This window comes from Acipenser ruthenus, chromosome 30 (assembly GCF_902713425.1).
Source record: "Acipenser ruthenus chromosome 30, fAciRut3.2 maternal haplotype, whole genome shotgun sequence".
In the NCBI taxonomy this organism is placed as follows: Eukaryota; Metazoa; Chordata; class Actinopteri; order Acipenseriformes; family Acipenseridae; genus Acipenser; species Acipenser ruthenus.
The window spans coordinates 14261572-14284932 of NC_081218.1; the positions used below are offsets into that span (position 1 = coordinate 14261572).

General features: G+C 42.8%; 1 protein-coding gene across 2 annotated transcripts; it reads right to left on the reverse strand.

The window, feature by feature from the left end:
- Positions 1-588: 588 nt before the first annotated feature.
- Positions 589-22340, reverse strand: LOC117431029 (monocarboxylate transporter 5). Of its 2 annotated transcripts, XM_059004787.1 has the most exons (11): positions 22322-22340; positions 21764-21837; positions 19806-19962; positions 13311-13416; positions 11984-12116; positions 11614-11757; positions 11119-11280; positions 9483-10109; positions 7219-7430; positions 4903-4996; positions 589-3066 (listed from the first exon to the last, which is right to left on the reverse strand). In XM_059004787.1, the coding sequence occupies exons 3-11, from the start codon at positions 19826-19828 to the stop codon at positions 2855-2857; spliced, it is 1713 nt and encodes a 570-aa protein (XP_058860770.1). In that variant the 5' UTR covers positions 19829-19962; positions 21764-21837; positions 22322-22340; the 3' UTR covers positions 589-2854. The 2 variants fall into 2 exon arrangements, with proteins under 2 accessions (XP_058860770.1, XP_033907500.2); XM_034051609.3 differs by lacking the exon at positions 22322-22340 and having other exon boundaries at positions 21764-21952.
- Positions 22341-23361: the final 1021 nt, after the last annotated feature.

Sequence of the window (23361 nt, forward strand, 5' to 3'; positions counted from 1 at the left end):
ACACTATAGCATCTGTTTGTGTTTTTTTTCAGGGTCTTAACTGCTCTGGGCTGGTCTTCCAAATACCCCGACTGGATCATTGAGAGAGGTAGGTGAGTACAAGCTCTCTGTGTTAAATAAATCCCTTTGTTTTCTGAACCTGAGGTGCGATGAGCACAGTCTGATGTCACTTTCCATTGTATTTGTAGATGGCGATTATCCATTTTTATCTTATTCTTTGTATGAAAGTGTTAGAAATAGTGACGTTTTAGTTACGAAGGAAGTTGAATTTATTTGATTGACTGTTAATATTTAATAAAGTGCTTTGTACAAAAAAAAGTGTCTGTTCTATCATTTAAAATGTTGAATAAAGGCTCCAGTTTTTTCAACCAGGATCTGCATCAAACACTCGATTAAATTAATGTCCATGGCCTGGTAGAAATATAAACGACTGAATCTGAATTAGATGGTAAGCCAGCAGAAAACACAGCTGCACCTTTCTTCAGGTATATTACTAAAATGAATGAACAACGACTCTGGCATAGTTAACAAAAATGTATTGCCTTCAGCCGTCTCCTAAAAAGGACAAAGGACCCACCAGCAAGAGGGGACGAAACAATCTCTTTTTACATTTATTTTTTCCTTGGCATTCCCTTAATTTCCAGTGCTGTAAATGCCAGGTTAGACCAAAATCACCCGGGACCATTTCAGACAGGAAATCCACGCTTTTCTAAACACAGTACATGACAAAAATAACCAAAAAAACCCCAACCAACCCTGTATTAAAAAACCATCTCCAGTATAGTGACCGTGTTGAACAAGTCATGTGTTTTCTTCCCCAAGACCCCTGAATAAAAAATAATACAAAACACCCCTTGTAGACAAATGTCAATTTCAGGTCACCTAAGTGGCAGTTCAAATCAGGGCTGACTTTATATAATGTACATTTTTAGCCATTATTAACATTTCAAAAAAAAAAAAAAAGTTAAGTTGTCCACACTATAACGGGTTAATATTCATACACATATTACCCATTTCAGTAATCTCATACACATTAGAGAACAGTTTGTTTTTTTGCAATATTATATAATGTACAAATTACATTTTTATATATATAAAAAAAAAAAAATACTGGCCAGAAGATTGTGATGGAGTATGGCTGTCTCTTAAGTTCTTACAGCTCACCAGTAGAGGGCAGATCACACTAAAGGATGATGAGGTCTATAAAAGTTAACTATTACTAGGCAACTCGCTGTCCGTCACAGGCTGCAAACATGCAGGTGGAGGTACTTAATGTGTTTGTTTTTGTTTGTTTGTTTTTTACATAAACTCACATAACATGAAAGTAGCTAGCAACTACATTCCAAACAGCAAGCAGCAATTCACAGCTTCAGCTGTAGGATACACTAGAGGGCTTGTCCTCCCTGGGTTCCCCATCTACCTCGCAGCTCCAGCAAATGTTCTGTGCACAATCGTTACAAATCATATCCTTGAAAAATTCCTAACACCCTCATCTAGAGTTATTTTAATGCAAAATGGATATCGGGTGCAAATACTAGTGTGCGCTGTGAAAGGGGGTCCTATCGTCCAGCTTCCATGGGGCTGTGTGGTGTGAGACCACAGTGCACTCAAATACATTAAGGAATATCCCGTAATCATTCGGAGCAGTGTATATACTGTAGTTAGTAGCAGACCTCCAGATAACAGAGTATAACAAAATATATAACCATGAAATGCATCTTACAAAGAATCATTGGTAAGAATTACACAGTTGTTGGTCTCTTACACACACACACACACACACATATATATATAGTTTACTGTTAAATCTTGAGGTTCTGTATTTTCAAGGCAACATAATCTAGTGTTTTTCAACTGTACTGTACTCATGTACAGCAGCAAATGTAGTGCAAAAATATGACTGATCTTGTTTCATTGTTGTAGTGTTTCACATGCAAAAAACTGAATTAGAAGTAGTATATGTGAATGTGTATGCTATTACCACATCATCACTGGTGCCCTTCTGTTTGACTGAAGATCGTTTGGTTCTTGGATTTTGAATAGGTTATATCAATTTGCATTTGCAAAGTAAAAATAGGGCATTCAAATCATGAAAGCAGTGTTTAGACCCAAGTTCATGAAGCAAGTCTAGTTAGAGATTCTTGTTTCTGTTGCAATTTAATTCTTGCCCATTCTATAAACAAGTTTAATTTCCCTTCCTGTACTTAGCTTCAGTTCCGTATGTTCGCTGTGCTGCTTATACATCAAAATATACCTCTCGTGCCAAGAAGAAACTATATAAAAACAGCAAGGAACATCAGCCAATCATGGGACACTCTTAATCTGTCAGTCACATGTTAAAATGACCAGTACATCACAGTGGTATGTTGCTGGTGAATCTTGTGTTAGTGCTGTACAGACATAGATCATGCTGATGCTAAAAATGCTTCATAAGATTACCTCCCGACTTTCACTAAGGCACTTTCTAACCCTATACTGGAGCAATGTCACTGCCTCAGTGTCTAGCACTGAAACGCTAACGAGTTTCAGCTCAACTCATTCAGAGCAAACTAGAAGCAAGTTGCCCTCGAACCCGAAACAGACACGTTAGCGTTCACAAGTTTAAGAAGTTGTGCAATAAAAGGGTGCATTTGGCTCAAACTTGGATTATAACAAACAATGACGGATTAAAACCAAACAGAATTGATTTTTGCTGTGAAGGATTATAATTTCTTGAAGAACATAGTGATGGCTCTCAAATGCAGCGTGGGTGAAGGAAAGACCTTGGTTTAAGCCAGTTCCCACTGGGTCTATTTTTGGCAGGGTCACTCTCTCCCTTGGTTCTCCAAAGAGTTCAGTCTGACCTCTCGGTTTGCTAGGGCCGTGCCAGTCCATTGTGCGCAGCCTCCGAGATGAAAGTGCCGTTAGTCTTGCAGTCTGTTTCCCTGGCCAGAGCCTCTGCTTCTCTCTTGGCTTTCCACCTCCGTGCCAATGGCTCAAAAAAGAGAGAGATCGAGGAGAGAAGGTAGCAGGCACCCGCCAGGTAGAAGGAGCAGTCATAGGTTTGTGTGTAATCATACAGCCAGCCTGAAACAGAACACAAACCACAGGCTTTAGAAAAGCACCAGACTGCTACATCCTGTTCTTTTCCTTCTTTCTTTGCATGACTCAAACTGCAATACCAACTGTATCCATCTGCAATATACTGCTATGGATACCAAAAGATTTGCATCACCTAGAATTATAGGATTGAGACAGAAAAAAAAACTATATGAACATAATTTTGATATTTTTTTTAACATCGTGTAATCAAAGAAACAACTAAATTATATCACACAAGTTTACCGGAAGCCATAATAGTAGTACAGCATTTCATGTTAGAATGGGAAATGTCACATTTTTTAGTTTTTCATGAAGTATATCCAGAACTACAAAGCGGTATGTAATTCAATATGTTAACGTAACATTATTCAGCAGGTTTCATTCGACTTTACCTTGCAACATGAGTGAATTACAGTAATGTCCAAGCATGCACACATAAATAGATTCGTCAGACCATATGGTATTCTGAGCACATGATGACTTGGCAGGGGAAAATGTTGAGGAAATGTGCTCCTGTAGACATGCTATCTTTAAGATGGCAAGAAAAAACCTGCTGTCTAAATTAAGACACATTCTGAAATGTTTCATGGATTCCCGGATAAGGTGCTGGGGTGGAACTCAAATCTGCACACGGATCGGTTTTGCAAACAAATAAGGTCCCCTGGACACAGGGTGTTAAAATACAAGCAGCAGAACAACTGAAATCCTAACAGCTTCCTGTATTCCAATAAGGGCTGTTTAAGAACATACACCGTACCTCTGTCTGACGTTTGCAGTTGTGTAACTATGTATTATCTACTACAGCTATAGTCAAAGGCTTTGCATCCCCCTGTAGAATTAACTAATTTTGCTTCATAAAGTCGAATGAAACCTGCTGGATAATGTTATGTTAACATATTGAATTACACACATTTCCATATCTTTACTTTTGGCCATAGCTGTAGAAGGGGCCGGGTGCCTACAGACAGCTTAATGCTAGAGGCAGAGCTATTATTGACATAGACCCCGACTGAGGCTGTTTTTCTGATGTGATTTATTAGCTCTGAGCCTGCAGCACGGTAACAGATTCTCATTACAAGCAGAGTGGCTTTGCTTACAACCTCCTCTCATGTGAAGACAGCATCAAAACGCATCGGTAGTTATTTCCAGGAACCGGCCAGCATGTTGGCTTGGATTTTATCCACTTTTGGCATGTACGCAGACACATGGGGAGTATGAAATTCCTGCAGGTCAAATATAGGTTGTGGACATGGCCATTTTATATTACGTTACATATTTCGGCAGTCTTTTGCAATTAAAGATGTTTAATACAGCTAGGGGCAAATGTTTTGCATCACCTAGAATTTTAGGGTTGAGACATCATTAAAAAAAAACAAAAAAAAAAAAAAACTATATGAACAAAATTTTGATCTTTTATTTAACTTCATATAATCAAAGAAATTAAAAAAATGATACAGCAAAAGTCTACCGGATAGTAATAATAGTACAGTACTTTCTGATTTCGAAATGTCACTTTTTTTTGGCAGTTTTTCATTAAGTATATGGTATGGTTTCATTAAGTAAATTCAGTATTATTATTCAGCAGGTTTCATTCGACTTTATGAAGCAAAATTATACAATTCTATGGGGTAAAACTTTTGCCCATAGCTGTATTTCTAGTGGTATATTTTCTTGAAGTACTTTTAATTTAGCCCTGAGTGTTCATTAGATATGGATGAATTTCATGCTGTACACATACAGACTGAAGAGCAAAGTATTTTAGGGAATGAAATGGAAACCTAACTCTGTACCATGACAGAGGGGTCACTGAGTTCCACTCACCTGCAGTGGGAGGTCCTGCGAGACAGCCGAGCCCCACAAAGAACATGGAGAACCCCATCGAGCTGGCAATCCGATGCACCCCAACCAGGTCCACCTGCACAGAGCACAAACACGCACCCTGCTGGTTAGAACACCACACTGCAGCAGCACCCTGCGCACACACATTTTTCTAGCACACAAAGCTGTCGGGAGCCCGGAGATATTTTTGTTGCATTTTTCTATGGGTAATGCTATCTAAGCACGCTATAAAAGAAAAAAAAAACCACACAAACGATGTGTGCGGTTTATAGATCCCAGATGCTGCGGCACATGTTTCCTGTTTAAATCTTCAAGCAGGCAGCCCCTCTCGAAGGTAGGAAGAAAACTAGCTGGCGGATAGCAGTAGCATACAGTCGGACAGCTTGGAGCAGCCTTTACCCTAGACTGAATTCCCTTCCTGCTGCACTGGGTTCAAAAGGGAATGGCTTTTAAGAGCGCACCGCTAGGTATAGTGACAAGTTCATGTACGACAAAGGGGGCTCTCAGGAACTAGCAGTTCATAAAGCCAGTCCCTGGTGTGTCTAAACAGGTTTTTTATTTGAGTTTTAATCTGAACCCCAAATATTCAATTCTGCATTGGTTTCCGCAGAAATTAACTAGACCGTCAGTGAAACTGCACATGCAAATAGTTGTTTTAAAAAATATGTATCAGTATTTTTTTTTTTATATAAGGCACGTGCAGACGTATTATTAACATAATCATTCCGGTAATTCTTACCCAATATGTATTACTGTCACTTTGTAGGTTTTCTATTTATAACTAGATAAAGCTGCGCATATTAAGTTAAAGGTGTCTGATTTTTAAGGGTGTTTTTTTTTCATTGCTGTCTGTTCTTTTCCTATGACTGTCATGTTTTCAACGTCAAGTGCTTTCTGTCTTTAACCTCTTAAAGCTGACCAGAAGTGTAACATGGAAGTATCTGCAATGATCAATCAAATAAAAAAAATAAAAAAAATCCATTTCACCTTCACCACAAAGTGCACCTGCTTCCTATAGGAAAATGTGAGCCTTCGTACTCAATCCAATTGACTGGAAATGAATCGTCAGCTCAAAGCAGTTTACACCATGTGGAGTGTGTTAGGGTCAGGGTCACTATATCCTATTGCAGCACAACGACTCACAAATGGGCTTTCTTGCTTGTTTTATGCCATTGTTTCTTTCTTACATTGATCTTTTGTTCTTCAAAACAGGACCCAGTGTGTTTTGTTAGCTGTTGCTGAATTATCCAGAGGCTCTGATCGATGCTTTATCTGCGCTCTACAGCCCTTTGAAGTGAACAGCGCTCTGGAAAGCCTGCTTTTGTGAGCTCAAACAACCTGTCCTGCAGAGAACATGTTCCTATATAAACAAATCCAGATATTAAATGACCTCTTTCAACCACCGGGGGGTGATGACTTTGCTTGTGGCCCCACAGCCCAATTCTGAACTCAGGCACTTGGTGAAAGTTGCTTGAGAGTCTCGAGGATCTGCTGAGCAGGTGCGTAACACAAGCCAGATGTCAAGTGGATGGAACCCGAGTTTCCAGGGTTGGAAAGCAACGCCCTGTCTGCTGAGCTCAAGCAGCGAGCCTCCGTCAGTGGAATGATCAGACAAGTCCTTATACAACTCCACTGGAGGAGCATAGGGCTAAAGAGTCAGAGGTTATAGTGGACACAGAGACGGCTTCAGTGACACATGAAACATCTCAAGACCTCACCACGTCTGGACTGCATGTTCAGACAGCTGAGCTTCTGACAGCGAGCCTCTCTGTTTGTTCCCTTCATAGAGTCTTGTTACAGGACAGAGCTACCCCGACACACACCCAAAGACACATATATTCACAATTACAGATATAGATAGCTAGAGAGCCATACATAGATACACTGATATGCGAATGGAATTTTTTTTTTTTTGTAGAAAGATAGGCAAGGAGAGAACCGGTTCACCCTTACAGCCTTTTGACACGACGTTGTTACTGTCTGATGGGAACTGCTTATGAACTGCTTATGAACAAGCTGTATTTCAAGCTACTTCGTTTTAAAACAAATAAATAAACAGAACAATCAAATGCTTGATATTGCAGATTCGTGAAGAAGCGCGATCCGGGGAAGAAAAACTAGAGTAGACGAACAATTTCACTTTGTTCCAGGCCTGTTCCAAACCAAATCACACCTCCATCCAGTCCCTAAAGTCATGATTTCATTTGACCTGTTAAACCTGGAGTCCAGGTTGAATATCACGAATAAACGGCAGTCAAACCGCAGGTCACAGTGGTTTAATAGCCGGTCAGTGCTCACCAGAACTGGAAGCAGCAGGGCCATGTAGCCCCCGCAGAAGATGGCGTAGAAGACCGCGTAGATCATGAGCTGGCTGTAGCTGGTTGCCAGCGGCGACAGCAGGTTGACCAGGCCACAGAGGATGAGGTAGGCCTTGTGGTAATGGTACTTGTGGACAAGGTTCCGATCGGTCATCCATCCGGACACAAGCTGGGAGACCGTCTCGGTGATACCTGGAAGGGAGAATTCCATGGTCAACCCTGCTGAACCTCTCCCAGCAACTCAGGGTGGGCTGAAGACCAGCAGGAGCGGAACATCTAGCGCAGGGCTTGAAAACCTGCCCTACCTACCAGCTCTGCTCAAGACAGACCAGAGCAGCATCAGAGGCAATTTGGATAACAGAGGTTTGAGCCCTGCCCTACTGTATGGATGCTGCGCCTTTAAAATAAGAGGAAGCAGTACGGGCCAGAAACACTTGACAGGACGGGATGAATTTCAAGACCACACTGCTGGAGCCCTCTGAGCTCTCCTTCTGAAACGTGTACAGCAGCGCTCCGCACAATACTGATGGCCTAAGATGAGGGACCAAATGGAGGTTCTTAATACCAGGGTCTAATTGAATGACTTACGCAGCGGTGGAACTAAACACGGGCGTCCTTTAAATACTCTCCTGGAGATGGAGGGTTTATTTGACTCCCCACATCACTAAAATAAAGGGTTATGAGGTATTAGGGATCCACTGATATTAAAATAGACTGTGCTGGTTAATTATTTTAAAAAATAAATCATAATTAGTCCCTCAAAACCCTAATGTGATGTTGATGTACAACTTGAATAGGTTTGCTATTTACTCCGATATAGAGATCCAGAGAGGAATGGGTTTGCTGTTTAGTCTCCATGCTGAATCGGTGCCCTCTGCTTTCATTAGCCTTTAATTAAAACGGTCCGAGTAAATGTTACAAACTCGACTGTGCCGTTGCAATGCCAGCGAGGCAGTCAAACCACCCAGTACTGTCTATAAAGCCATGCAGTTCAAACACTGAAGACAATGCAAGTTCAAAGAGTGGTGGAAAAGAGTGTTAGGAGGGGCAGTGTTTGAACTGCATGGCTTTATAGACAGTACTGGGTGCTTTGACTGCTGTATATGCCTTGCCTAGTTCAGCTTTAAGACTGGACGTTGCTAAGTAGGCAATTTAAAAATAAAAAAAAGCCGGGTCATCTATTATGTAAAGTTGTACAGCGCTTAGAAAACTCATTCTCAGTCTACTGGCAATGCTCCTTCTCTCCATATTCCCAGTCAGTTTATTAACCTCAGGAAAATTCCGGACTCCCTGTCCCCATGGCAGCAGAGGCGCTCCGAAGCGGTTGCCTAGCAACCCTGGAAGGGAGCCAGCAGTGGCCAGAGCTACGGTCTGTTTACAAACCTCTCTGCCTGGCAGCGAGGGCTGAAAGGAGCCCTTTGAGTCAGAGAGCGAGCTGGCGGGCCTCGGTGCTCTCTGAAGAGCTTCACACGCAGATGCAATCCGAGCACGCTCTCTCGCACACAGACAGCTCATTGTGAACACCTCCCAGCACTGGGGTCACCAGCTTCTCAGGATAGCCAGGCTCCCCCTCCTATCCTGTGCTGTATGACAGGACCCCACAGGGCTGGCTCTTTGATGCCAGTTGGACGGCACTCTGCCAGCAGGGCTAGCAATGGACACAGTGCACTGGGTAGCTGGTGCATGGAAGACTAACCACCTCACATGCTTGGGCACAGTTTTGTCTCCTGTCTCCATAGCAGCATTTAGCCTTTTTGTTTTGCATATTTTTGCAGTTGCTTCCATGGCCGAGCTCGTAGACTGGGGGCCACTGCAGCACTGTAAAACCATGGTAAGGCACAATGATGCCTGGTATAAGCATGGCAGAAGCTAGCTGGATTGATCAAAGCCAATATCGACCCACAGAGCTATTTCTAACTAGGAATGCCACTACGCTACAGCGCTGCATGCATGCAGACACTCAGAAATCCATACATTTTATTGACAAGAACAGGCTGTTAGATTTAATTTCAGCCTTAATGCAGCTCATCAACAGATAATTTAAACCAGGGAAACAGACATTGGCGGGAGATTGTGTTGAGTTGAAAGAGGATATCCATGCATAGTGGCTCTCCAAAACCAAAACCAACACACTTTGCGACTTAAAGTCTACTATCACGGCTGAGGTGAGCCTAGCTCTTTTGCACAGTGGTAAAGACTTTTCCATTAGGCGAGTGGTAAGGACCTCCTTTTCACTTCACTCACCCGCCACCGAGATGATGAAGGAGGCATCCATGGGGTCAATATCGAGAGTCTCAGCCCTGGCTGAGAGGTGGAAGTAGGGGATGAAGTAGGCGAGCTGGCTGAAAACCACAGACCAGGTGTAGATGCAGAAGAAGGGATCCTTCAGCAGGGAGAAGTCTAAGATCTTGTTAGTTTGCGTGGGATGCTGTGGGTCTGCTTTACCAACCAGCAACCCGCTGGCATTCGGCCCCAGGAAGACCTGGCTCTCTTCTGAAGGGAGGTCTCTCTTTTCAGCCTTGCAGTTGTTATTGCTGACGTTCTCGTCCTGCCCAAGGCTGCCATTCGGGCTCACCGCTGGGGTTTGGGGGAGTTCGGGGTCCCCAGGCTTTTCAGTCGCAGTGACGTCCCAGGTGGTCCCTGAGGTGGCAGTGTGGACGGCGTTGCCATGCTTTATAACGCCGCCCCTGTTGAGGCAGTTCTGAAAGCGGACCTGGTCTTTGACCAGTCCCTTGTATTCACAGGGAATGTCTTTCTGAATAGACGGGGGAGGTGGGCTCCAGGGTTCACTCCCCTTGAGATTGATTGGCCGCAGCAGCATCGCCGTGGCAACTAGGTTGAGCATGAGAGCACTCAGGATCAGCAACGCTCCTGCAAATAATAACAATAACAAAAAAAAATACAATGATTCGCCAGATCAGTGGAAAAGATCTTAAATATCAATAAAATGCCCTTTGCCAGTCGGATTAAGCCCATGCTGTAATACGTGATGTGCGTTTTAGACTAAAATACTTAACGGGTTTAGTTCCAGCAAAACTGATTATGTATAACCTGAATTTATGACCTAGTTTAAATTTGGCATGGCCTCAATCCGAACAATATATTGGAGAGCAGGGCCTGTGTTACTGAAGCAATATCACCGTATGAAACGGTGCAAAAAGCACATGAGAAAGAATTCAGCCCTGGAAGACGGGATCGGAAACCATACTTTTAATATTCTCCTTGAATTAATCAGGTCGCTGCCAGGGATCTGAAGCAACTTGAGGGCCGATCAATACTGAAATCGCACCAGACAGCAGTCTGATTGATTCCACAGCCAGTTCAACCCAGGATACTGCCTCCCTCCGGGCAGGGCGAGGGCAGGACGAGGGCAGGGCGTGATTGGACTCTCAACCGTGTGTTAACTGGTTTGTTTTTCTATGAACTTAGCTCTGCCTCAGAGACCCCACGGATGCTGTTGAAATGACAGCCCTGCCAGATTCTGTTTGTCTGCTTTACTTGTGGTGGATCCTGAAGATCCTGTAGCACCATTTCAGCAGAAGTCCACCTCAGTTCATGATCCCAAGGGTTAGAACTAGACCCATCCTCTTTTTCTGCTTGTTTTGCAACTCCTACTGTATTATTTCCAACTGCCTTTTAGCTACAGATTGGTTTATCCAATTGAAATAAGACAGTTTGTCTGAAATTCTGTGACATCATGGACCCAGATATATCAAACAATGATGTCACTGCACTATATGGGGGAACGTCATCATCACCCTGCAGTGACATCATTGTGTGGTACAACTGCATTTTCGTGATACTGGCACCTGACTGGTATTGAAGGCTATATCTTGGAAACAACTTGGGCAGTTTGACCGTGGCGCACTTTGCCCCTTACCTTGCCATCCGTACTGCTCCAAAAGCAGCTGGGTAAATGGTGCCAGGGCAAAGGTCAGACCCATTCCAGAGCGGCCGATGGCATAGGCCGTCGCCAGCCTCTTTTTGAAGTACCGCGCTGTCATGACAGAGGAGGCCTGATACAAGAAAGAGAAGCCGATACCTGAGGGAAAAACAGAGAGGGGGTGGCGACATGGCAAGCGTGAATGAGTCATCCTTGCAGCAAATATTTCCAAAGGATTTGTTTAAAGCAATCCTGTCTGTCTCGTTTATTACAACACTACTTCAGTAAATGCAGACTACAGGCTGGTTTCACAGCCTTGGACTGCTTTACCTAAACTAACATCAGTTGGTCCGAGGTTAGTGATAATGGGGTGGTATGAAACCAGCCCAATAAGGGTATCATGTCCAGTACTAGAAAACAGTATGAGGATAGTTTCATATGCCAAGATTGGAAGACTCAGTGTGCTATGCGGACCGCTCGTTTCATACTTACCTACTATAACCCCCATGCTGATGCAGAGGAACACAATGCTGGTGGCCAGGAGGCTCAGGAGGAAACCGGCACTGACCAGGAGAGCCCCCACGATTGAGGCCCAGCGGTACCCCAGCTTCCCACAAGCCACCGAGGCAAGAGGTCCTGAAGAGGCACAAGAACAGAGTCATCAGTGTGGGGACCATAGAGGAAGAGCGAAACTAGAGTAGGCTTGGTCATGGAGCAGGGAATGCTGGGACAGCAGGAGTGTACAACTGAAATGCAAGCGAAGGGACTGACACCAGCACGGGAAACATGAATGAGTCTTTTGCACGTGAAGATGGCACCATGTTTCAGTTCAGTTAAATGGTAGGTGGGGTTGAAGACTCACCAGCAGAGAGGCGCAGGCAGGACATGATGGAGCCGACCCAGCTGATCTGCTCGGAGGAGCCCCCGAACGCATCCTGGAACGCCACGAAGAAGATCCCAAAGGTCTTCAGACTGCCCATCACCAGGACATTAACCTGCAGAGCAGCAAACCACATCGAGTAACATAGAGCAGGAGTGGGGCTCCCACACAACCAGCACACAGACTCAACAACGAGAGAGAGAGAGAGAGAGAGAGAGAGAGAGAGAGCAGGAGTGGGGCTCCCACACAACCAGCACACAGACTCAACAACGAGAGAGAGAGAGAGAGAGAGAGAGAGAGCAGGAGTGGGGCTCCCACACAACCAGCACACAGACTCAACAACGAGAGAGAGAGAGCAGGAGGGGGGCTCCCACACAACCAGCACACAGACTCAACAACGAGAGAGAGAGAGAGAGAGAGAGAGAGAGCAGGAGTGGGGCTCCCACACAACCAGCACACAGACTCAACAACGAGAGAGAGAGAGAGAGAGAGAGAGAGAGAGAGCAGGAGGGGGGCTCCCACACAACCAGCACACAGACTCAACAACGAGAGAGAGAGAGAGAGAGAGAGAGAGAGAGAGAGAGAGAGAGAGAGAGAGAGAGAGAGCAGGAGGGGGGCTCCCACACAACCAGCACACAGACTCAACAACGAGAGAGAGAGAGAGAGAGAGAGCAGGAGGGGGGCTCCCACACAACCAGCACCTTGTCTGTTTGGAACAGGTAAGACCAGGGCACAGCCAGTGGTTCCTATTTAAACGTTTTTTTTTTCTGCCATGTTACCTCTTTTCTGTATTATTGTTTAAACGTAATCTGTTCTGAGCCACTTTTACATTAAACTACGTAGCCTAAATAAACCACAGCCATGTGCACGGTGTATAACAGATAGGTCACTTATATATGTCACAGACATTTATTTCTACAGGAAATTTGAACTGGACCTATTCACAAACCTGTGTTTTTTTTTGTTGGATTAAATAAAGTTTGGTATTCATTAAACTTTTCTAGACTGGGGTGCCTTTCTTTAACAGCAGAACAGCTTCATGAATATCAAACTTTACTTTCGTCATCATTAAAAAATATATATATTTAAAAAACTCATGTTACAGCTTTTTGAATTGGGTTTGCAGTATTTATTAGGCAAGTCCAGTGGATGTGGAGGATAGCCTTTACAACCAGGGCCTCCAGCTATCTGGCCTGGACCGTGGAAACCGATCTGGATACCTGGTGCTGGTGGCTACACTCATCCTAGGGTTAGAGGCTGTACAGCTTGACCCTGTCCTTCCACGACCCCACGTCAGAAGCAGACTTACCAGAAAGCAGTGCACCACGATCATCCAGCCCCAGCCTCCATCCGGGGGGTCCACATAGCGAAGCACCTTCCTCTCACACAAAACCATCTTCTTCTGCTTCCCTTCCCTGCAGCAACCCAAGAAAAGCACCGTGTGAGAACCCAGCGAGCTTCTACCACACAGCACAGGGAGTCACCACCACTGTGCCTTATAAACCCAGTGAACCCCTTCTGTGATGCTCTCTTTCTTACTGGGTGAATCTCTTTTTAAAAGCAGCGTGGTTAAATGTTTTCAAAACAGCAAGGAGTCGGGGTGGCGGGTGTATTTCCCAGCTCAGGGTACGGGTGCATTGTGCAAGGCCAAGCTTGGTCTGTGCAGACACAAAGAGGACATCCATTCTGAAGAGGCAGGGAATATGTGAGGTGCTATCTAAAGGGTTAAGGACGATTGTGTGGTGTTGTGAGCACTGTGCGTTCTAGTGAGAACTGCTTGAAATGTGTTTCTCAAGAGATAAAAGGGATATAGTTAGGACGCTGTTATGTCTAGTTTGTGGCGCAACTGCTTAATTGAAAACAACCCCTTATAAGGGAATCTTCATCTTTGAGAAAGTTCTATAATAATGCTGACGTGTTAATTTGTTGCTATGCTAATCCTGTATAAATATTGTGCTACCTTGTCAATAATCAAGAGAGAGAGAGTGTTCATGTGACCGCTGCTGCTCTTCCCTTGAGCGCATTGTAATAAAGCGTCTTAAACTGCTACCGAGCGGAGTCATCAGTCATTTCATATTAAACGGGAATTTACAGACTACAATTCGCACAAGCTACCACCGTTTTTTATCTAGTGTCATTTGTATATAGTGTTGTTTGTAGAACCGTCTTGTTAAATCGCCACTCCTGTTGGGACAGTTTATACTAATTTATAAGTATAAGGCTTCTGATTATCAGTGTTTTGCATAGTTCACACACCCTTGGCTCTGTATGTCGCCTTGGATAAAGGCGTCTGCTAAATAAACAAATAATAATAGTCTCTTAGTAACACGTTGCGATCTCGTTTGTAGTTGTTTCACAGAATTTTTTTTTAACTATTAACGCGTTTCTCAGTTGTGATTGAGATACACCAATGGCTTAACAGGTATCAGTTGAATTTTTAAAGGAGAGTGGACAAGTCGGTTTAAACACCGAAAATCAGAAGCCCCGCTTATAAGTCTCCCATTAAAATATACACCGTGTTTTCAATACTAAGTTCCAATAACAAACTATGGACCACATTCAATATGTCCTAGGCTGATTGTTATATGGGTCTTCAATTAGAAAAAGGCAAAGGAGTCGAAATTCCTGCTTCCTAAAGCAGTGCTCCCCTTTCAAGTACTAACGAAGCGAATCAATTTAGCAATGCATTTAGGGGCTTAAGCCTCCGAGTTTAGTTTATAAGCGAATCTGTTGCGAGTAGCATATCAATTTACTTGATTCTTTTAAACAATTTTATTTAATGTAGATTTCATCAATATATTAATATTATTTTGTCGTAAAATGCTTAAACAAAAGACATTAATAAAACAACGATGCAACGCTTCTGTGCTCCACCAGGGGGCATAGCGTTTTATTGAACGGGTCACTGAGAAGATTAAAACGTGCCTCTCCAGTATTAAGTGTCTCACCTCATGCCCGGTCCTGTAACACCAAATGAACCCGGTGCTTATTACAGTGTGTTTGCCAGGAATATGGTGTGAGGTGTACGTGCTAGTCCAGTCACTGCTTTAACCACTAGCAATGTTCAACCTATAAAGTGATGATCGAAACACATTTCTGTACCTAAGCTATAAAAGTTATATATTACTTTTTTTTTTTGTTTTTTGAATGACCAAAGTCTAAAACAGGGTGCTGAGACACAATCCCTCCTGGTAACTGTGTATCTGAACTCTGTGAGCACCAGGACTGTAGAACCTATCACCTTTCTTTCAACAGTCATCTTAGGGGCTAATAAACCTCACACTGAATCCTCACAATTGCCTTGCAGAAAGGCACATCAGAGCCTTAAGGCAAACATGTTCACTTGAGCGATTCTTTTGCTACAAAACATATCATTAGGGCTTCTGGTTTTCGGTTTTTATTTTCCATCTCTATCCCTCTTCCTTTAAACCTTAATTAATAGTTGTTAAGACATAACTGAATACCAGATTGTTTAAATTAGCGACGCACTACTAGAGACTAACGCAGTGGAAATTAAGAAGATGAATTCGGCGATTAGAGCCAGAATGAAATGCAGGTTCAAAGAGAATCAGGGGAGATCAATGCACGAGGTTAAAAAGAAACAACTTTCCTTTGGTAATTAGTGTTTGATTAAGAAAGCGAATCGGCTCAAAATATGTTTAAAGGGCCATCACGTGATCAAAAATAAACCCTGAAAACCCGAAGCCCTACATATAATGCAACATGCAGAAGATGCGTCTCCCTGTGTCTCCGATAGGGGGTAGTTGAGAGCAATCATCTGACAGGTGCTTCTGTATTGACTGATGTTTTGTGAGGAGCAGATTCAACGTGATATGGGCTATTCTACAGGAGAGCTGACATTAGTGCCGCAAAAGCCACAATTTTAGACTAAAATGCTGTTGGCTTGCCTTACATACAACATTTATACATCAGAGGAGACCATTCGGCCCATCAGTGCTCTTCTGGTTCATGAAGGATCCTAATTATTCAGTGTCAGGACGGATCGCTTGCTGGAAAACTGCAATCCTATCCCAATAGTATACATGTTTTCTGCAAGAGTCCTTACGGAAATTAAGCTGTATTTATGTTCCTTTCATGAGCGGGTTTAAGATGCAATAACGAGGCTCTGTAATGCAGGCTGACAAGGCAGAAACCCAATTGCAAAGCTCGGGTGATAATCACGGTACTGAAATCCAACGCGCCACGGGCCAGTTTCGATTCCGAGGCAGTGGACTAGTTTAGCCCCTCGATGTGCACTCCAGCGTCTTGTGAGACTCCGGGTAATACAGTAAGCTTCGTTTTTGGGTGGGCCTTGATGATCTCAATGGCCTCGTTGGCCCGTTACGCAGCTTGCTTTCTTGCAGATCGCTAAGACTTCTGTCTCTAAAACAGCGTGTGCGTTATCTGCTTCTCAAAGTTAAAGATTATCAGTGTTCAGTTTAAAGCTAACTATCTGTGTCTTATTTCTTGGCATTTCAAACCATGTTTGCTAAATCCTTATAACAACAACACGTTGGACGGCATGTAAAACTAGTCAAAAGGTGGCAGTTTTGCCAATCGTGCATTTATATCACTCATTGGAAAATGATTGAAGTGGATCTGCGTTTAGATTCTAGTCATTCCCCAATGCAGCGCATGCGCAGCAAAGACCGTCTAAGCATGAATAGAATGGGGAAGCTTTACTCTTTAACTTAATAAAACAGACGACTAAAACATCTTATCATTTTATAAAACATGGACACCTTGCCATAAAATCCACCGGTATGGGTGCTGTTTGGGTGCTGATCTCTACAGAGAGGACATACCTCTTCCTGGCTTCCACACCCAAACTGGTTATGCAAAGCAGAGGCTTTACAAATTAATAATTGTGTTTTCAAATACATACACACACACACATAGGGCCAGCCTTAAGCCAAGGGAACAATAGTCTACATGTTGCTAGAAAATGACGAATGAAATCTGTTGCTTCTACATTGCTGCTTCAAATTTCAGGGGACACTGTTCTACAATATGGTGAAAGTGTAGCTAGAATGTTGATGGACAACACAGAGAAGACAAATACATAGATGATATTTCCTATCAAAAAGTATTTGTGTTTTTAGTGTCACCATTTTCACCAGCATTTTTATTTTCCAATATAATAAAATAATTTGTATTCTTAAATATGTATATATATAGGGTTGTATTAATAATATTTACCATTACCCTCATCATTTTTGTTCTGAATTTGGCATTTTTGGTTTGAATGTTTTTCTGTTTCATGTGTGTAAATAAACATGTAAATAAAACTAAATTGTAAATAGAGAGAAGTTGAAATGTGATTATTGCGATAGCTTTTCTAATGACATTAACAGAATTCCTAATTATGCCAGGTGAGCGTTTTTTTTTTCTATATTATAATTGATATAGATGTGTGCATTGCTTATTGAACAATAAAGTCTGCAGTATTGACGATGTTAGGTGTTGGCGGAATACTATTGGAGGAAAGAGGCCTTCACATTTCCTGTCTTGTGGTTATATATGATCATGTAAGCTAGAATCAATGCCCAGAAAACCAGGGCAGAAATACCGTCTCTGTACCAGGGGGGTGCAGGAAAGTCATGGGCACAGAAAGCCCTGACAGCTCAGACCAGCAGCTCTGTCTCCTTGGACCTCAGAAAACCGCCTGTCCAGACCTGGAAATTGACATGTAGGTCTGTTGCGCAGAAATACTATCTCTGTACCAGAGCAGTGTAGGAAGCCTGGGGGCTCAGAACAACACCAGCTGATGCCTACCGTGAACTGCATGCCTCTCCTGTTCTTGTTCCTGTATTTTAGATAATAAGCACTCTGGGCGTTATCATTTGGCAAAGACGTGATATTATTTTTTATTGCCATAGAAACATCCACATCTAGGATGTGGCATGACAATGCGAAGGAAGCTACTGTTTCTAGACGTCTCAATATCAGAAGACCCCAGGCCAGTGTCGCTCCCTGACAGGTTTCATTTGACACTGGCTTGACTGTGACTGTACCCTTCCAGCAGGTCTCCAGGAACTATACTAGATACCCTTCTCTTGTTCAGACTTGTCCCACTCTCTACCTTCCATAAGCAGTAACTGCAGCCTGGTTGGCTTGTTTTTTCTCCAGCCTTGTCCAAGATGCCATCCCCGATTACACTTTGATTGGAGTGGGTTTCTATACAGCCAGAGCTGGCTGCCAATTAGGCAGAAGCTGTTAAGTGGATTAGAAGGGAATGAATCGGGGCTGTGTTTCGCTGGGGCTCTACAGAGTGCATGTGCTTTTCACAGGGGGGCTGTGAAGAAGGTTGGATGGGGTTGAGGAGGGGGCTGGGAGGGAACACAAGTGTTCCACTCTTATTTAATGAATACCAGCTTGATACCGAGTGTTCTCGGAGCTGGAGTTCTGCAAGTATAGCGTGTGTACGCCCCCTTCCCCCAAACATGCTCTCCTGCCTCCCCCTGCAAAAAGCATGCTGGCTTATGTGAGCCGATGTCTTTTAGTTTTAGATTGCTGTCTTTTGATTTTTCTAAATTATTTTTTCTAAACTGAAACTATATTAATGAGCCCCATTCGGTTGTAGCTTTAAAAGACTAGCGCTGAAAGCAAAGGGTAACCCCCCAAAAAAGTTACAGTCAGAAGTGAACAAATTGAGACGTTTAACTTGGGTCTTTGGAAGAAGTGTTAATGGTGTTTTGTATTGGTTTTAGAATGAGTTATCCTTCCAGATCTGAAGTCAGTTCGGGCTGCTCCTGGCTGCTGCTTGTTGTAAAGTGTTAAACGTCACGAGGCCAGATCAAGTCTTTATCCCAGCCCCTATAGTGAAGTCCCTGCTGTTCAACATTCCAGTGCTTTAGTATGTAATGAATGTGTGAGCTACCTTTCTTAACCGCTCAGCAACAACGCAAAGCCGAACTCAACAGCTCTGGGGTTAGGGTTACAAAGACAGCCTTCTTACATGACAGAGGCAGTTTCAACATCTGGCATGCATCAATTTTAGGATTTAGGTAACATTCAAAAACAAATGTGTGTGTGTATATATATATATATATATATATATATATATATATATATATATGTGTGTGTGAACATAATTTATAATTTTATTTAACATCATGTAATCAAAGAAACTATAAAATGAGATCGCAAAAGTCTACTAGAAGCCATAATAGTAGTACAGTATTTCATGTTTCATTTTGAAATGTCAGATTTTTTAAATGTGTCAGTTTTTCGTTAAGTATATGGAAAGCTACAAAGTGGTGTGTAATTCAATATGTTAACGTAACATCGTTCAGCAGGTTGCATTCGACTTTATGAAGCAAAATTATTTCATTCTATAGGGTGATGCAAAACTTTTGGCCACAGCTGTATATTAGACTCTTCTGTTTAAAAACATAAATTCAGGAAGGTTCAAACTGTAATAAGAATCATTCACACATAAAACCTGCGACAAATGTCTTGATTCATCAACTTGTTTTGTAATTAAAATTATTTAAAAATAGTTAGTAAAGCTACCCTGATACCTTTTTTTTCTTTCTTTACAATGTGGTATGTTTTGGAAGCTGATAAATGATGCTGTCATTCTCCCTGTAGTACTCACCAGTGGACACGCATGATCTGCCTTTGCTCTATCGTCGTGTGTGGCTGAGATCAGGCACAGCCCACTCTCTTTAGACAAACCTACGAGGATCTCGTGTAGAGGGGAACCTGTTTCAACAGGCAATCCTGAATGCAAACATTATGACGCGGCAGCTGGCATCTTCCACACATTTCAGTACACAGGAGCGCTTCTTTAAAGACCTACCTATTGTGGTCCTTCAGTAACATGGTGCAGATGTTGCCGTGGATCTGGAAACTGGACACGTATCAGATTTTAGTTTCTTTCCATCCTCGGAGTCAGAGGGGATGCTGAGACAGCCCTGGTCAGCTTTATCACTGCGGCCCCCTGGGATATCTGGAAACTAAAGACCAAAGGCACAGGAGCGGGTTTACAGTGTCTGCTGAAGGAACTGGCTTTGACTCAGTCAAGTAACATCAATATGAAAATGGGACTTCCGGGGAGACTTTTTTAATTAGTTTAAAGGCTTGCAGGTTTGCAGTTGGGGCTGGAGCTTTAATTGGTTCAGCACAGTGATGGCCTGGAGGGGTGGACTCTACAGCCAGCCCTGGCAGCGGGAATCGGCACAGGTAGAAGACTAAACTAGCTGAGGAGAGCCAAGTGCTACACTCACTGTCAAAATCAAAGCCCTGGCTTCTGTCTCCACCCCAAGCAAGCCTGGTGAATTAGCAATGCACAGTACCCTGCATCAGCTGATTTAGAAGGACCCATGGAACAAAAAAAAAACTAGAGCAAGTTTATACTGTAGTACAGTCGCCACTGACCCAGTCCATTGAGACCAGACCAGTTCAGTCATTGAGACCCATCTGTACCCGACTGAAGATGTCTTGCCTGGTCTTTAATGGGATGTTTTTTGATGCTTGTATTTCATCAATAAATCTGCAGTAGACGTTTCATAGAGTTCAGCATGATTATAGGCCAATTTGGACTAGTATCGGCTCAGATGAGCCAGGTGTAAAAATGTCCCGGGAGTTTTCAGGGGCAAACAGTTCTGATATTGAGTGAGTGATGGAGGAAGTTGTTATTTCAGGTACGTTTATTTGCTGTACTGTAAAAAAAAAACACACAGAAATGAACACAGCAAAGTGTCCATATGGCCCAGGTTGTCTTATTTTGAATGCTGTGCTTTTTTTTACCACCTTTCCACCTTAATTGATTTCCAATATCTGCACCTTTTAACCTTGCCCCCTTTCATTGCTACCCCACTCCCACTCCCTTCCCCTGTCCTGGGATCTGCAGAGCCAATGTGATTACCCTGTAAGATGGTGCCATGTTATTGTAAGGGCCCTGTGTGGTGAGGTTTGAACCCAGGCAGTGTTTTATTAAGCTGTATTGGAATTCAGAATTCGGGGAAACATTCCGATTTCCACTCCCCTTTAAGGTGTAATGAATTACTCTTGAGCTGAGTAATTTAAAAAAGTAAAGCACTCTGTTAACTGCACCAGAGGATTGAGTGTCTTCACATTCACACAGTGTGATCCGAGATGCAATAACCTTTTCAGAAAACTCAGACTGGAAATGATCCCATTGACCCTCTGTGCAAGTCAATCTTCTTTTTACACTAGGAACCCCATTTAGCTCAAGGTAATTAATGCCGCTATAAAAGGGAGCAGAACGTTGGAACCTCGTGAGTTCCAGGTATAGAGCCGGCGGATTCTTCAAAAGAAACAAGCGTGCCCCGCTACTGTGAAACCAACCAGGCAACTGCATCAAGTAATGCATGAAAAAAGCCTTGTGGCGGTCCATGCTAGACTCTGCCCTGAGACCCAGTCAGCGAGTTGAATAAGAGCCACCTCAGAGCATGTGTTTTCTTTTAGAAAAACACGTTCTACCATAAGATAACCGGAATGGCAAGTGTCTCCATTGTCAATTATACTTTTAAAAACGGATATTCCTGTTAATGTTAAATTCACTAGTCCCTTTAACTTCAAAAACACGCAACCAAAAATGCCTTCACCACATTATGCCACCCTGTCGTAAATGACTCTATAACTCTACCACATATGGTCTCAATAATAATTGGCACCATTAAAATGTACACCTTTTAAAGCCATGTCCTCTAGACTGGGGCTAGTCGTGTGATTTTTTTAAATTAGTTTATTTGTCTATTTATATGGAGAGAAAAAAAGAAAAAAAAAACTTACCAAAAACTGAAGTTTGTACCGCGCGTGAGCCTGCTCTTCTCCGCTTGCATAGCGCTTCTGAAACAACCGTACAGCTGAAAAAAATTTGAAAAAAGCAGCGTTTTACAAACACTATCAGCTGAGTCACCCCAGCCGCGGCGAGGATCCCACACAACCATTAACCAGGTGGGGATGATGCAACCGTGCACTGCTACGCTCCACTTATACGAAAATAAAAAAAAAAAAAAAACTTCGGACAGCGATAACTGGCGTGCACTTCGCCTCCGCACTGCAGTGGTGAACGACAGGAAACCGCACTCTGAGTTAGTGAAATAATCACACGCTGTTAGCGTTGATGGTCAACCATCTGTTTTAAAAGTGCATAATATTAGATAGCACATGTCTATTGTGTTGTACAGTGCGGTAGAGGGTCCTCCCGGTTTTATTTTTATCACACGTGCTCTTTGACGCATAAACTGCGGCATTTTTTTTGCCGGTGTTTGCTTAACATAATTAAAGTCCATGACTTGACAGAAGTGAAATTGAATTCAGCGACAAGACAATAAATAAAACACACACACGTGCACGCAGTCAGGTCGTCCTAATTCGTCCATGTGTTGAGTTACTGTAAGTAAACTCCATCATTTACAACCCAACCAGACAGGGCGAGCGGCTGCAAAACATTAAAAACAAGATCAACTTCACAAATAACACGTGCTGCTTGTTATCAGTATGAATGTGTAGTCTGCAGTACCTGCGTGCTTCCAAGAGTTCATCTACGTGTTCATATTGTTTCATTCTGGTTTTAAACAGACTAACATTATTCTAGTATTGCGTCATAATCAGAATAATAAGAAATGAATGCATGCTCAAATACTTGCCATTGCAAACGGGTAAATCCCATCCAATGGACATGCAGGAGACGAGTACCTTAACAAATCCTATATTCTTGTTTTTTTTTTTTAAATTAAAAATAAAATTAAATTAAAAAACGCAACCATATACTGCATATGTATATATTATAAATGCACAATAATGTGGTTGTGCTGCAAACCGCTCTCTCTCTCCCTCTGTCTCTCTGGTCTTTACTAGGATCTCTTCTCAAGTTGCAAAGCGGCGCTGGAGATCTTGGGATAAGTGGCCTCATTGTAGCCCGTGCATTTTTTTAAGTACTGGTGGAGAAGCAGAACTCTTTCCTGACTGGGTAGTTAAGTTGCTACTTTAGTAAACCTTTAGTCGCGGACTCCATAAATGTATGTCAGGTTGACACGTGACAGCGACATTTACATAATTCATAAAAAGCGTCAAGTCCGAGTCCGTAACCCCGATTCAAAGCGCAGTTTATTTATAGTGGTATAAACTACCATTCATGAATCTGTGTTCCGTACGCGGAGCTGGCTTCAGGAACGCATTTCAAAGCAGCCGGCTGATGGTCACCTAGTAGATCGAAGAACAAAGTAGTTTCCAACAAGATACATGAAAAATATATATATTGCAAAGTTTTACTAATATTTTACACAGGTTCCGTTATTTATTCATCTATTTGTTCAAATAGTTAACCTGACACTCCCAATTAATGGCGACCTTTTTAAATCAGTGGGCCCACTACAGATTTGAGG

Bases quoted from the DNA above. Each gene is read 5' to 3' on its own strand.
- LOC117431029 (XM_059004787.1), bottom strand. From the start codon at position 19,828: ATGTTACTGAAGGACCACAATAG. The intron at 10,110-11,118 runs GTAAGGGGCAAA...TATTATTTGCAG, and splicing joins GGAGCAGTACGGATGGCAAG to GAGCGTTGCTGATCCTGAGT. The intron at 4,997-7,218 runs GTGAGCACTGAC...TGCTCTGTGCAG, and splicing joins CCCTGCTGCTTCCAGTTCTG to GTGGACCTGGTTGGGGTGCA.